Source organism: Heptranchias perlo, chromosome 11, assembly GCF_035084215.1.
Source record: "Heptranchias perlo isolate sHepPer1 chromosome 11, sHepPer1.hap1, whole genome shotgun sequence".
Taxonomy (NCBI): domain Eukaryota; kingdom Metazoa; phylum Chordata; class Chondrichthyes; order Hexanchiformes; family Hexanchidae; genus Heptranchias; species Heptranchias perlo.
Genome location: NC_090335.1, coordinates 18,554,988 through 18,571,490, shown reverse-complemented (window position 1 = coordinate 18,571,490; position 16,503 = coordinate 18,554,988). Strand labels below are relative to the sequence as shown.

General features: G+C 42.0%; 1 protein-coding gene across 4 annotated transcripts in view; it reads left to right on the top strand.

Moving 5' to 3' along the window:
* The window catches only part of LOC137327145 (rho GTPase-activating protein 6), a 514,589-nt gene extending 499,309 nt beyond the window's left edge, over positions 1-15,280 (top strand). For all 4 annotated transcript variants that reach the window (XM_067992647.1, XM_067992648.1, XM_067992650.1 and 1 more), the window contains exons 12-13: positions 11,303-11,392; positions 13,191-15,280. In XM_067992647.1, coding sequence (XP_067848748.1) covers positions 11,303-11,392; positions 13,191-13,924 — 824 coding nt within the window. In that variant the 3' untranslated portion in view covers positions 13,925-15,280. The remainder of the gene's footprint in view (positions 1-11,302; positions 11,393-13,190) is intronic.
* Positions 15,281-16,503: the final 1,223 nt, after the last annotated feature.

Here is a 16,503-nt window from a genome sequence, read left to right as displayed (position 1 = left end):
AGATCGTGACAAAATTAAGCATTTTTTGTCTTAAGATTTAGCTTGGTACTGGCTTCCTTAATTCTGTCGTGGTACATAAGGGTTTAAAAACCAGCTTCACTTACAGAAACCATAACCCGGCGTGACTTAACGCAACTGTTGCAATGATTGGTTTTTGCGAGACAGATGCCCGAGGGAGGGGCCAAGCCGTCCAGTTAAAATGAGAGATTTGTTTAATTATGTGTTTGATTGGTAGTTCTTCCTGAGTTTAACAAAAATTGTTATTTAAATTCGCTTTGTCCCACTCACTTTTTCAAGGCACTTCTCAGTCTGTTTTTTTTTTCAAATCAGACAGCCTTGGATAGTCAGGCCTTACATAGATGGCAAGAAAAGGAAAAAGATCACTACATAAGAATATTATTTATATGATCATTTAGCTCAGCCATTACAAACTTTTTTTTAACTACATGAGGAGCTAAAAAAGCTAGTGTAAAAATATATATTTTGTTACTTTATCTTTTACTGTTTAATAAATGTTAATAAACCCTAAGTCATAGGCCAGCATAGTGTTGTTTTAGTGTCTTCCAAAAGTAATGAGGATCATGTGATTAAAATCAGTAGCTTAAATAGACCATCTCTGTGCATTTTCTAGGCAAGCTATGAATTTCCCTAGATATTTGGGCAAGGAAAATCAGGCAACTTCTATAAAGGGCGGCCAATCCTTAACGCCAATTTTACGCCCAGGCAACAAGTTGAAAATCTACCCCAATGTGTTACCATAGCCAGTCCATTCAACACAGATGCACCTGCCTATTCTGTCACACAATGACCCAGAAATTGCAGGAAAAATAACGACAAGTTCTCGGCGCCCGCCATTATTAGTGCGTAAAATAACGAGCAATTTGTGGCGAGGGAGAGATACGGCGTGAGTTGCAAATCGCCACAAATTGTTGCACGATCTGCGCCGCTCCACTGATGGCCTTGCAAAAACGGGGTCTCGCCTTCAATCTCCCATGAATGTCAAGAAATTGCTGGATTTGCGCCGTATATACAATTAATCTCACCACAACCATTTAGGGCTGGTAGTTCATGTCGCAAGGACACTGTTAATGACGTGATTTATGGTCCTGACATGCCACGCATCTTTGGAAGCCCAGAAAAGGAACAATAAAACTGTGGAGTAAAATGTTCCTAGAGGTATTTTTAAAATTTTTTCGTACTTTTCCTTTCTGGATCTTTTTTTTCTCTCTCTCTTAATCCACTCTCTTTCCATCTCTTTATTTCTCTTTCTGTATCTAATTTGACTCTAATTCACCCTATTTCCTTCAGTTGTTCACTCTTTTTCTTTCTCTATCCTTAAGTGTCATAGGTTAAGGAGATAGACCATTGGACCCGACGTTCATGACCTCCCAGATGCCACGTTGACATTGCCGCCTTGTTATTAATTCGCATTTCCAGCAATTTGCGGCTCAAAAATATGATCAGAAGGGTGTGGTAAAAATCCAATTCATGGCCCTCACCGCGAGATGCACCGTTCCAGCAATTTCTGGGCCATCCTGTTCATACCAAGCTGATATGTCAGATCAGTGGGCTTTCATGCATCATGCACTACATTCCACAGTAGATTCAGAGTATTATAATTTAAACTGCTATTTTTTTTTAAAATTCTCTACACAGAACCTCATGAGACTGCTGTAAAGCAACAGAATAGGTTGAATCACTATAGCCTCAGCTCATATATTGTAATTTGATTGTAAATATCAGCAAACTTTTATACTTTATGCATTATTTGAAGGACACTCTGATTTATCCCACCAGTCAATTTTTCTAGTTTGAGTCGGGCACAGACCAGAACTCAATGGTGCCGTGCCTGTTTTTCAGGCGTGAAACGGGTACCTAAGCATCCAATATGGCGGGCTATGCACGCATGCTCATTGAGCGTTGGAAGTGTGCTGATTGCCATATTGGTGAAGGCAGAATAAGAGGTGTCCAGGGAACCCCCTATACATAATTGGGCTGCCCTGAATGCAGGCTGCGCTGCACCAGCTGCATTCAAGAAAACGTGGTTTATATGTGGTCTAATCAGTGGTCCTTAAATGCCGCCACCAAAAACGTACGTTTTTAAAAAAAAACAATACTCACTTGAATGTAGAGCCACGAGGCGCAGGAGTACTCCTCCCGGCTCCACTGCTGTGCCGAAGACAGTTACTGGCTGTCTATCGCCCCCCCTCCCCCCCACAACCCAGAACTGAGGGCCGCTGCTGGTACCGTAGTGGTCCAAAAATGAAATCGTCTTCGCCGCCAAGCTGCCTGAGGACGCCCATCAGGCATCTGCAATTCACCGGCCTCATGTAAATGAGGCCCTCGGCCCAATATCAGGTGCACCTGGAGCCTACCCATTCCTTGCGCCTAGTTCACACTGGCTGTTTCTAGGTACAAGTGTTACTAATAATTAGTCCATCATGTTCTGACCACAGCCCATTTGTAATTATTAAAGTGAAATTTATATGGTTAATAATATGAGCCAAGAAATGATCAATATTATTTGAAGGGCAAAGTGAAGTCTAGTGAAACAAACGCTGTTATGTAAACCTAGAGCCATCTCACTGGGAACCCACTGTTGTAATCATTAGCCTAAGTATAGAGGCCACGGGTCACCCATGCCATCTTACATAGCAATGAGATGTTCTCCTTTGCACCGGTCGGGGCAAACTTGGTGTTAAGATTTGCTGGCCATCAGCCTGCTTGTCCTTCGCATCCCGTTATGTCAGCCAATTTAAATATCCCATGCTTCAAGGAGTCGCCCCATTAGTCGCCACAGCAAAGGCAGCTAGGGCGCGCTTATTGCTACAACTACAGCCTGGGAGACTTCGACCACTCTGAATGTGGCAATCATGGGGAATCAGGCAAGTGGGGAGAGGCAGATAAGAGCATCAAGGGGGAAAATGGGGCGATCAGGCAGGGGAACAGGAAAAGCAAATACAGGGTACCTCAGTTTTGGTTCCCCCATTTGTTTCACCTAAGTTGGCATCTATGCAGGTGGGCCTCAGGATCATACCATTACAAACAGGGTGATGAGGCAGTGGAAGGTGTATAATTAGATCTTCACCAATCTTCCTCAATTCTAAGATCAATAGTAGCTGTTTTGATTATCATAGTGACTTGGCACATTATGACAAAAAGATTATGGTTAATTTCCACAGGACCATTGTGCTCCAAACGTGGTCAAATCAAAATCAACTGCAGTCTGAGGGAAAAACAATTGGGGGAAAAAATAAAAATCAGCCTAACTTGGGAACAAATATGCTGATAAACTATTTCTCAGCATTCCCTCTAAATTGGGGGTTTTGATAGAGTAAATAAGTAGAAACTGTTTCCAGTGGCAGGAGGGTCGGTAACCAGAGGACACGGATTTAAGATAATTGGCAAAAGAACCAGAGAGGGGATGAGGAGAAATTTTTTTAGGCGGCGAGTTGTTATGATCTGGAATGCACTGCCTGAAAGGGTGGTGGAAGCAGATTCAAAGGTAACTTTCAAAAGGGAGTAGGATAAATACTTGAAAAGGAAAAATTTGCAGGGCCACAGGGAAAGAGCGGGGGAGTGGGACTAATCTGATATCACTTTCAAAGGTCCGGCACAGGCACGATGGGCCAAATGGCCTCCTTCTGTGCTGTATGATTCTATGATTCCCAATCCTCTGACTGTGGCCATGTTAGGGATATAGGGTTAATCCTGTGCTTGCAGGGAGCACAGTTCTGAGATAAGGCTACAACACTGTAGACCCGAATTGTTTTTGACCTGTGCTCCCTGCTGGAAAAATGGAATTGGGCCTTTTTAGCCATGTTTGGATGGCTGTATCATTCATTGGCATTGAATCTTCAAGAAACAACGGTTCTGCAAAATATTTGAGAAAACCATAACATCTCACGTTGTTTTTCATGTTCATGTCAATTTATGTTCTGCAGTGTTTGTCAGTTAATGTGATTTAATTATAAAACCATGCACAAATCGCTTGGCAGTAATTATTGTGTACCTCTTTGGAGAGAAAACTAATCCAAACATTTCTGGGTACACTGATTAAATGTCCCACAGAGATTGTAATAAATTAGAGTATGTTGAGGAAGCTTGGAGGACATTTCTGAATTTGATCATTTACAATATATGAAATGGCCAGTAATATAATCTTCCAAACTGGTCAGCAATGTAGCATTATTCAGTGCTCAAATATGTGCATGTCACTGTTTTTCCTTGTGCTCTGGTTTTCTTCTGCTACAGTTTTTTTTTAATCGCCTTTTTGTTGCTACATGCCAGTGTTAGTCCTTGTGGTCTGGCTTTCTTCTGGTGCCAGCCTTGGTAGCTCTCTTGCCTCTGAGTCAGAAGGTTGTGGGTTCAAGTCCCACTCCAGAGACTTGAGCACATAATCTAGGCTGACGCTTAAGTGCAGTACCGAGGGAATACTGCACTTTGGAGGTACCGTATTTCAGATGAGACATTAAACCTAAGCCCTGTCTGCCCTCTCAGGTGGACGTAAAAAATCCCATGGCACTATTCGAAGAAGAGCAGGGGAGTTCTCCCCGCTGTCCTGGCCAGTATTTATACCTCAACCAACATTACTAAAACAGATGATCTGGTCATTATCTCATTGCCGTTCGTGGGAGCTTGCTGTGCGCAATACTTCATTGGCTGTAAAGTGCTTTGGGACATCCTGAGGTTATGAAAGGTGCTATAGAAATGTTTCCTTTCTTGTTACAATAATGTTCTCAGCGTTTTAAGCAGACTATATCCTTTTAGTTGCTGGTCCACACACATTGATATCAAAACACAAAAGTAGGAGGTTTGGCAAACAGTGATATAGACAGGTTAGCAAATGAGCAGAGAGGATGAACAAAGACATCTAGGGATTCATGTACATAATTTCCTGGATGTGTGAATGCAGTAAATAAATCCAGGAGAAAGGCCAATAGAACTTTGAGTTTAATAAATAATGGCATAGAGTAAAGAAGGCCACAGTTGGAGTACTGGAAGCAGTTTTGGTCATCCCATTAAAGAAAGGACAGTAAAACCAAAGAAAGTGTACAGTGTAGATTCACCAAATAGTCCCAGTATCTCAAGTCTCTCCTCTTTTGAGGAGAGACTTGAGATTCTGGGACTATTTCCACTAGAGCAGAAAAAGCTAGGAGGAGATTTAATAGAGGTTTTTAAAATAATGAAGCATTTTTGAGTGATTAAGGAAAGCATCTTGCCTCTGATGGGAGAGTAGGTGATGAGGGGATCATCAATTCAAAACTTTCACTGAAAGTGAATATTTAGTAGAACTGTACTTAGAGAATTGTTGGAGACTTGTCACAGGGAGTGGTTGAGGCAGAGACCATTACATCTTCTAATGGAAGATTGGATAAATATTTGAATCGGAGGAAGATACAAGGCTATGGGGAAAGTGAGGGGCAGTGGGCTTAACTTTAAATTGCTCGAGCAAAGAGCTTGCACAGACAGGATGGTTGATTGGCCTCCATCTGTGCTATAAACTACTACAGCTCCAGGCAACTTCCGAACTAGCCAATAACAAAAATTCTAAATTTTCCATGATTAAATTGCTGTCTTACAACATTCCATACAAACATAATTTAATTAAAGGATGAAACCAGTAATATCAGGCCAAATCATGAGTGATTCCCTTCAGTGTTTAAACTAGAAACCTCCTGGAGTAGCTGATATCTATGTATTTGATGTTTTAGTAATCACTTTCCATATGTGAGGAAAAGCTGAGAGACAACTTGTAGGATATAAGCTGTTCTCTGTTAAGAAGCTACTCATTGTATAGGCCACACTATATCCACAACAATCTAAAAAGAATTTTCCTTATGTCTATTGTCCATTGAAAAGTCAGTACAAAAATTTGAGTTTAGTTTTCAATCATTCAGCCAACATTGACCAGCAGGAATTTATGTTCTGGCGCTGTCAGTGTAACCCTGCCCAAGAATGCCAAGCCAGCTCTTCAAAACCTGCCCATTTTCTTCCCCTGTCCCTCCACTCTTGAAGACATTTGCTCTGTGCTAGGATATGTTTTATAAGTGTCAGTTGCCCTCTGGTGGCTGCTGTTCACCTGAGACATGACAGTAGCTATTCGAGCAAGGGAGCATCACATTTTCAGCAAGGGTTGCCAGCGAGCAATTAGGAGTGGGAGCCAGCTTGGACATTTTTTTTCTTTCTCATCTCCCCCAATCCAGGTGTACGATGGCGTGGTGGTTATTTTGCTGCACTAGTAATCCAGAGGCTTGGACTGATAATCCAGAGAATGTGAGTTCAAATCTCACGATGGCAGTTTGAGAATTTGAATTCAGTTTTTAAAAAAAAATCTGGAAATAAAACAGTAAAAGTGACTATGATGCTGTCAGGTTTTTGTAAAAACCCAACTGCTTCACTAATGTCCTTTGGGGAAGGGAACCTGCCGTCCTTACTCGGTCTGGCTTATATGTGACTCCAGCCCCACACCAATGTGGTTGATTCTTAACTGTCTGAAGTGGCCGAGCAAGCCTCTCAGTCGCCACCATCTTCTCAGGGCAACTCTGGAGAATGAATTAAGAATTAAATGTTGTACTGACGTCAATTGCAGTGTCCCCTACTGCTGCACTAATTCAGATCAGCTAACTCAGCATAGACTGAGGCCCACCTGGTCTGTTACTTAGCTACTCTCTGGATAAACTCAGAGCCATTAAGAGGAGCTCTTTCCGGAGGCTTTGGTCAATTGTGGTTTGTGTCCTTCCTTCACCGGATGTTGGATTCTTTTTGAGAATGAGTAAGCTCAAAACTGTATGCAACTCAGATGATGATAATGAAGCAATTTTCTACCTAAGTAATATCAAAGCACATTATTCGATTTAAATAAGATTGGTAAATATTTTGTCCAATGTGAGATGGAGTTACTGTTGTAAATTGGTATATTTAGTACCTTCCTATGTGTAGTCCATAAGTAGCGTGAGGGAACAATGCTAGAAAGCCGGATATAGCCACATTCAAAGTAAGCAAAAGAGCTCAATTAAAACTGTAGGACTGGAACTCACCCAGTGACTCAGCTGGTTCAGATGGTGATCAGCTTAGCCGTACAGACCAGGAAGAAGCCAGGTTAACTTCCAATCCACGTTATAAGATGATCTCAGCAAAAGAGACAGCAAGATTGCTACAACTGGTTTTAATGCTTAAACTGGTCTCCATAGCTATAGGTTATACCTACTTCCACCTCCGTAATGTCGCCCGTCTCCACCCTTGCCTCAGCTCATCTGCTGCTGAAACCCTTGTCCGTGCTTTTGTCACCTCCAGACTCGACTTTTCAATGCTCTCCTGGCCGGCCTCCCACCTTCCACCCTCCATAAACTTCAGCTCATCCAAAACTCTGCTGCCCGTATCCTAACTCGCCCTGAGTCCCGCTCACCCATCACCCCTGTGCTCGCTGACCTACATTGGCTCCCAGTAAGGGAATGCCTCAAATTTAAAATTCTCATTCTTATGTTCAAATCTCTCCATGGCTTTACCCCTCCCTATCTTTGTAACCTCTTCTAGCCCTACAACCCTCCAAGATCTCTGCACTCCTCCAATTCTTGCCTCCTGTGCATCCCCGATTTTCATCGCTCCACCATTAGCGGCCAGCCCTTCAGCTGCCTACGCCCCAACCTTTGGAATTCCCTCCCTAAACCTCTTCTCTCTACCTCTCTCACCTCTTTTACGATGCTCCTTAAAACCTACCTCTTTGACCAAGCTTTTGGTCATCTGTCCTAGTATCTCCTATGTGGCTCGGTGTCAAATTTTGTCTGATAACACTCCTGTGAAGTGCCTTGGGACATTTCACTACGTCAACGGCACTGGATAAATGCAAGTTGTTGTTGTTGTTAGGGAGGGGAATATTGGCCAGGGCTCATGCCCTTCATAACTGTCCAATGGCCCTGCTGAACATATGTTGCATTTGGACGTCAAGTGAGGACAGGATCAGGCTTGCCTGTGATTTCGCCTTAGTTGAGTAGCCTGTTGACACTCAATCTATAGGCTTGTGGATCTGTAGCCCAGCAAACAGCCAACAGCTTCAAGAGGCAAAGGGAGAACATTGGTTGGAAAAAGGAGGAAGAAAAATCTACGGTTATAGAATCATAGAATCATAGAAGTTTACAACATGGAAACAGGCCCACTAAGCTAGTCCCAATTGCCTGCACTTGGCCCATATCCCTCTATACCCATCTTACCCATGTAACTGTCCAAATGCTTTTTAAAAGACAAAATTGTACCCGCCTCTACTACTGCCTCTGGCAGCTCGTTTCAGACACTCACCACCCTTTGAGTGAAAAAATTGCCCCTCTGGACCCTTTTGTTTCTCTCCCCTCTCACCTTAAATCTATGTCCCCTCGTTATAGACTCCCCTACCTTTAGGAAAAGATTTTGACTATCTACCTTATCTATGCCCCTCATTATTTTATAGACTTCGAAAAGATCACCCGAAACCTCCTACTCTCCAGGGAAAAAAGTCTCAGTCTATCCAACCTCTCCCTATAAGTCGAACCATCAAGTCCCGTAGCATCCTAGTAAATCTTTTCTGCACTCTTTCTAGTTTAATAATATCCTTTCTATAATAGGGTGACCAGAACTGTACACAGTATTCCAAGTGTGGCCTTACTAATGTCTTGTACAACTTCAACAAGACATCCCAACTCCTGTATTCAATGTTCTGACCAATGAAACCAAGCATGCTGAATGCCTTCTTCACCAACCTATCCACCTGTGACTCCACTTTCAAGGAGCTATGAACCTGTACTCCTAGATCTCTTTGTTCTATAACTCTCCCCAACGCCCTACCATTAACGGAGTAGGTCCTGGCCCGATTCGATCTACCAAAATGCATCACCTCACATTTATCTAAATTAAACTCCACCTGCCATTCATCGGCCCACTGGCCCAATTTATCAAGATCCCTTTGCAATCCTAGATAACCTTCTTCACTGTCCACAATGCCACCAATCTTGGTGTCATCTGCAAACTTACTAACCATGCCTCCTAAATTCTCATCCAAATCATTAATAAAAATAACAAATAACAGCAGACCCAGCACCGATCCCTGAGGCACACCGCTGGTCACAGGCCTCCAGTTTGAAAAACAACCCTCTACAACCACCCTCTGTCTTCTGTCGTCAATCCAATTTTGTATCCAATTGGCTACCTCACCTTGTATCCCATGAGATTTAACCTTATGTAACAACCTACCATGCGGTACCTTGTCAAAGGCTTTGCTAAAGTCCATGTAGACCACGTCAACTGCACAGCCCTCATCTATCTTCTTGGTTACCCCTTCAAAAAACTCAATCAAATTTGTGAGACATGATTTTCCTCTCACAAAACCATGCTGACTGTTCCTAATCAGTCCCTGCCTCTCCAAATGCCTGTAGATCCTGTCTCTCAGAATACCCTCTAACAACTTACCCACTACAGATGTCAGGCTCACCGGTCTGTAGTTCCCAGGCTTTTCCCTGCCGCCCTTCATAAACAAAGGCACAACATTTCCTACCCTCCAATCTTCAGGCACCTCACCTGTAGCTGTCGATGATTCAAATATCTCTGCTAGAGGACCCGCAATTTCCTCCCTAACCTCCCATAACGTCCTGGGATACATTTCATCAGGTCCCGGAGATTTATCTACCTTGATGCGCGTTAAGACTTCCAGCACCTCCCTCTCTGTAATATGTACACTCCTCAAGACATCACTATTTATTTCCCCAAGTTCCCTAACATCCATGCCTTTCTCAACCGTAAATACCGATGTGAAATATTCATTTAGGATCTCACCCATCTCTTGTGGTTCCGCACATAGATGACCTTGTTGATCATTAAGAGGCCCTACTCTCTCCCTAGTTACTCTTTTGCCCTTTATGTATTTGTAGAAGCTCTTTGGATTCTCCTTTGCCTTATCTGCCAAAGCAATCTCATGTCCCCTTTTTGCCCTCCTGATTTCTCTCTTAACTCTACTCTGGCAATCTCTATACTCTTCAAGGGATCCACTTGATCCCAGCTGCCTATGCATGTCATATGCCTCCTTCTTCTTTTTGACTAGGGCCACAATCTCCCGTGTCATCCAAGGTTCCCTACTTCTACCAGCCTTGCCCTTCACTTTATAAGGAATGTGCTTACCCTGAACCCTGGTTAACACACTTTTGAAAGCCTCCCACTTACCAGACGTCCCTTTGCCTGCCAACAGACTCTCCCAATCAACTTCTGAAAGTTCCTGTCTAATACCATCAAAATTGGCCTTTCCCCAATTTAGAATTTTAACTTCTGGGCCAGACCTATCATTCTCCATAGCTATCTTAAAACTAATGGAATTATGATCACTGGTCCCAAAGTGATCCCTCACTAACACTTCTAATGGAAGATGGAACTTGAATTCCTATAGTTTTTTTCCGTCCCTGGTCTTCACTTGGTAACTGCCCAGAGTGGAAGATCACAGCGTAGGGAATCGCGGTTGCAGAGCTGCACCTCATCACTTCATACTGCAGTTTAAAAATGTTCAAGAACAAGCCATAGTCAGGGAATATGACCCTTAATGATAAGGTATCATATAAGATTAATTTTGGAGTATATGCTTTTAAGAAAACCGTTGCAATAGGAATTATATCTGATGAATGAATTGATCCCATAACTAACAGCTGAGCTAGCACTAGCACTACAAATAAGACGTAATTCATAATGGTCTCTTGTTTAAATCACAAGTTAAGTAAGAGATTAAAATTATATAATGATGTGAAGACTGCAGATTGGCTCTGGTAAAGTCACTAAGAAGTTTTTCCTGTTGTGCTGTCTGTTCTCAGTTACATTATTTCTATGAAAAATGAAATATATTTCATGGAAATAATGTCTGCTTGTACAGTATAGGTTTAACTTTAACTGTTAAGTATTATTTTCTTAATTAGAAAACAGAAGTCTTTTCTGTCTTAACTAATAGAAGGTGCTTCGGGCAGGTGGAATAATGGGGTAATTTTGACTTTGTGCGATAGTGTGAAATGGGTAATAGTGAGTCGGCAGCCTGTTTTATGTCCCCCCCGATTGACTTCCATGGCAATAAAAATGGGGAGAGCTGTAAAACAGGCTGCCGATTGGCTATCACCCATTACACTATCACACAAAGTCAAAATTACCCTTCTGGTGTGTGAAGGAATATTGATAGTCAATTTTATCTTCCTAGATATTTAAAGTAATTTCCATGCTAAAATTCACTTGTATACCTATTAGCTTTTGTTTTGTAAATAGGTTAATTTAAGCAGTTCTGTGTCTTTCCTTCCCTCTCTTTTAGATAAAAGCACAACCTCAGAAGAACACACTAATATTTGGGGAACTTGGCATTCCACATTGAAATGTGGGTTTAGAGATGAAGGGATTACAGGTACAACAAACATTTATAGTAATCTTTTGATTCTTTTCAGTTTTTAACCTCTTCGAGGGCTCTGCCCACTCTGCATCCTTCTGAAGCTGAAAAGCAGGACAATTATGACCATGATTACAATTTAGACCACACCATGGCTGCCCAGTGGGAGGTACAATATTTTAAAAATTCATTCTCGTGATGTGGGCGTTGCTGGTAAGGCCGGCATTTATTGCCCATCCCTAGTTGGTCCTAGAAGGTGGTGGCGGGCCACCTTCTTGAACTGCTGCAGTGGTTTGAGACAACTAGGCCACTTCAGAGGCCATTATGAGTCAACCATGATGATGAGAGACTGGAGGTACATAAAGGCCAGACTGGGTAAGGACGGCAGGTCTCTATCCCTAAAGTAACTTTAACTGACTTCAGGAAACAATGTCCTATTTTACTTCCCTAAGATATAATACATTGCTTCAATGTAGTTCCCCATCTGAAATAGTGACAAAACTCACAATGGGAGGGGGGGTTGGTACAATTTTGACTTTGGGCGATGGCGTAAAATGGGCAATATTGGCTCAGCCACCCGGTAAACATGTCTCATGATTTTAAGTTCCATTGACTTCAGACAGGGATTTGGTGGAAAGATGGGCATGGATTTGGCAGGCAACAACACATTCAAGGACTTTTGAGGGGGAAGGCAGCTGGGAGATGGGTCAGTAGTTTGCAAGGACAGAGGACATGTACAATGAGCTATATAGGTAATTTGTTCTGTATAATATGTACTTGTTCTTCTGTTCCACAATAGAAAAAATATGAGTATTATTGTTCAGGAGGGGGAAGAATACATGCTAGTAAGGATCCATCCTAAATGTGCATATTCAGTAGCTTATAACAGGTACTAACTTTTAAAAGACTCGAGAGGTGAAATTTACTAATGTGTAATTTTTTTAAACCAATAATCATTTAAAATTATTCTGTAGTATCCTATTAGGTTATATAGCACATAATAATATAAGTTGTAGGATTTATGAGTTCTCTTATAATGCTTCACATGATTTGCCTGAAAATCTCACTGCAATCTTGGACTCCAAAGGCCCAAGACACATCTGCAAGTATTTTCAAATTCATGATCCTTTATTGCAGTCATAAGGTTGATTTTTTTTTACTACTTCAGAACATCAGGGACCTAATATTAGCAGCTTTCTCCTGCACCATAGAATCATACAGCACAGGAGACCATTCGTCCCATTGTCCCTGTGCCAGCTCTTTGAAAGCTATCCAATTAGACCCACTCGCCCGCTCTTTCCTGATAGCCCTGCAAATTTTTCCTTTTGAAGTATTTATCCTATTCCCTATTGAAAGTTACTATTGAATCTTCCACCACCCTTCAGGCAGTGCATTCCAGATCATACCAACTCGTTGCGTAAAAAAGAATTCTCCTCATCTCACCTCTGGTTCTTTTGCCAATTATCTTCTGGTCGCCGACCCTCCTAGCCAGCGGAAACAATTTCTCCTTATTTACTCATAACCAGTAATAATTTCGAACACCTCTATTAAATCTCCCCTTAACCTTCTCTGCTCTAAGGTGATCAATCCCAAGCTTCTCTAGTCTCTCCACGTAACTGAAGTATAGTATGTTGGTCTCGTTGTTAATGAATAACAAGGAAGGTGCCATTAAAACAAATTTAAGGCACAAATATTTCTGAATTTTCCAAATGCCATTTTCCCTCACAATTCCACGCTGAATTTCTTTAGGTACCGTAGTATTGGAAGATAGAAATGTTAACTCAAATTCTACTGTTTCTTATTCCTTCTCGCCTAGGTTCGTATGGGGACATTTACGAAAGCAATGCATTACGGCAAAGACAGTGTTCTCTTTCACAGGGGAACCTCACAGCGGACTGGCCTGTAGCTCAGGCCCCGTCCACCTTGTCTCTGGACAATACAAAGCAGCCTGTGCGAAGAACTCATACAACTGCGGGTGCCCCTGAATGCAGGCCTCATGCTCCAGTGAGCCGTGTTTGCAGTAGCCCTCAAGTGGCAGGAAGTAAGAAACATGTGCAGCTGAGCATGGAATCCTTGTGCCACAGACGTTCCACGGGAAGTGCAGAAGAAATTCCTCAAAAAACCTCAGAAACCTCTTTCTTACAGAAGAAACCATGGCTGACCCATTTTAGGCCCGGCGACATCAATAGAAATGAGACTCGACCCCCTCCTCCATACCCCGGTCTGTTGAGGCAAAGTTCTCCAACTTCTAGTAAAGCTGGTATACATCAAGAACAAGCCCTGTCAAGACTTCAAAAGACTCAGCAAAATTCAACTCCAGAAGCAGAAGTAAAGGCGACGTCGACCGAGCAATCAACGGCGAAGCCTGAGCAGCAGGCCTCAGTTTCCTGCAATGACGAGAATAGAAGCTGGACCAGTCAGACAGACAGTCAAAACAATAAGAACAACTTGGCAGAGCCTGACTGGGTGGAATGGCAGAGAGAACGATGGCAAATCTGGGAGCTCCTGTCTGCAGACAATGCAGATTCACTACCAGAAACTCTAGTATGATATCATGAACTGCTCACAAGTAGGCTTTGTTTAGATGTCATTCTAATAATTTTTATTTTAAAGAAACAAATCGAAATTCATCCTATCATTTACACAAAACATATTTTTATATTTGTGCGATATTTTAACTTTCTTTTACTTTTCAGGGTGTAAAACAACACAGTCTTTAACTTTCTTGTACAAAGCCAGAGTGTCTGTCAGCACCTAAAGCGCAAGCATAGGACAATACATTTGAATGTTGCTGTATGCATAAACTATACATGAAATATATAAATATCTATTCTGTGTTGTAATTTCCATTGATTTGTATTTATACGTATGTGTTAGGATCATTGTACATTCTGTAAGAGGTTATGCTCAGAACCATACTTGGAGAAAAAAAACATTTGGACTGCTCATACATCATTGCACTTATTTTGTTGCTATCATGACTAATAGTAGCGTCAGCAGCTTTATGTTGCGTACCGGCTAGTGTCCCTGTTGTCTTCTTATAAAGAATCTGAATGTGTAGGTTACAAACCCTTCTTGCCACTGACAAAATGAAATAACCACTGCAGTATCACGTTTTTAACTACTGTCAACTTTCTTTTGTAGGATTTTTTTTTTTTGCGTCTACATTTTCCACTCTCAAATTCCAACCGGCACTCCCGTGAATAAGTAACCTAGTTACTGTACTGCCGGTTACCATTGCTGTGTCGATATTCACAGGTTTTGTAAGTAACTCCATTTCCCGTCCCTCCCTTTTCTCAAAACCCGAAAAAATAGAATCTGTAGCGAAAGAGAATACAGCGTCACAATCGCTACATGGTAGTGTCAGTTCTGTTATCAACATGTGTGATCAGTGCAAGATTGATTACTGTGCAAGGCAATCAATCTCCAGCCACTACACTAGGTCAAACTGAAATATTATTGCCATGTAGGGATTGCAATGTCATATAGTTTAAAGCGTGGGGAAAAGACAGGTTAAGTATTTTTCATGTATTCAAATGAGGGATTTGCATACAGTGTACCTTAACACAAGACTAAGATATATTTTAGTTTTAAACAACAATTGTGCCAAAGTAATATGTCACGAGTTCAGACAATTTCGTATGTTTTATTTTCAGAAAAAAAATGTTTATTTTATCAAGTGATGTTTTAACTAGCCCGAAGGCTCTGTCAGCAGCTGGCCACCGTTGTGTTCACATGTAAAATGTTCTGCCAGTCAAAAGCAAATACATATATTACGTAGAGACAGTTATGATCTAGCGCAGTACATTGTCTTAAACCGGTAAATATGACTGGTCCTATATTGTCATCTTAAGTCTTACATGTGCCATAAAGATCGAATTAAAAAAAAACATGAAGAAGCAAGAATGATTTCAGAGTATTTATAGAGTACAGGGAACCTTGCAGATTATGTGGGTGAAATTCGTCTTCATCAACAATGCAGAACGGGCGATAGCGCATTAGCAGCCCGTTTGACACCCGCCCGATTTTCTTTTCCATTGAAGTCACCCTTTATGTGCCTGAAATAATAATAAGCATAAAGTCGTCGGTGTGAAAGTACAGAGGAGGCCTCTTATAAGATAAGCATCAACATGATTTGAAGCCAAGTGGATGACTAACCGTATGGTCTTAGCAGTATGGTCATAATGGAAAGTCAAGAGCATAAACATAGCCTATTGCCCTCTTTGTTAGGAGGAGCGCTATTTACTTTCCACAAGTAATTTTTCAGTTTTGAGTTTGGTCCCATCTTCCACCCTCCATAAACCTGAGCTCATTCAATACACTGCTGTCCGTATCCTATGTCATACCAAGCCCCGTTCACCCATCAACCCTGTGCTTGCTGACCTACAATGGTTCCCGATCCACCAACGCTTTGATTTTAAAATTCTCATCCTCTTGTTCAAATCCCTCCATGGCCTCACAACACATTTGGCGAATGTTTACAAGCAACTGTGCCAGAGTGATTTTGGAACTTCATCAATGCCGATTCCTATGCTCAGATAGACCAGTGACCGTGATGAAGAGATGCTCACCACTCTGAGAAAGTGCCCATCTCCAATGTGAGGTGAAGACACCCCCTCAGCAAAGGTACCACTTCACAAAGTAGGGTATCTCTGTAACCTCCTCCGGCCCTATACCCCTCCAAGAACTGTGCGTTCCTCCAACTCTGGCCTCTTGTACATTCCCCACTCACTTTGCCCCACCATTGGCGGCTGTGCCTTCAGCCGTCTAGGACCTAAGCTCTGGAATTCCCTCCCCAAGCCTCTCCAGCTCTCCTTTAAGACCCTCCTTAAAACCTACCTATTTGACCAACCTTTTAGTCACCGGTCCTTTGGGTCGGTGTCAACTTTTGTCTAATTATACTCCTGTGAAGCACTTTGGATCATTTTACTATGTTAAAGGTGCTATACAAATGCAAGTTGTTTTTGCACATGACACTGGAAGATAGTCTGGATAGTTTGGAGGATTCCATCATTTACATGTGCTCCGATCTCCCACAAGTGATATTATGAAGCATTAACTGTCTGCATGATAGTTGTCATCAGCATGTGGTAACACAAGCAGCATTTGCAGTGGAGGCTTCCCTTCTG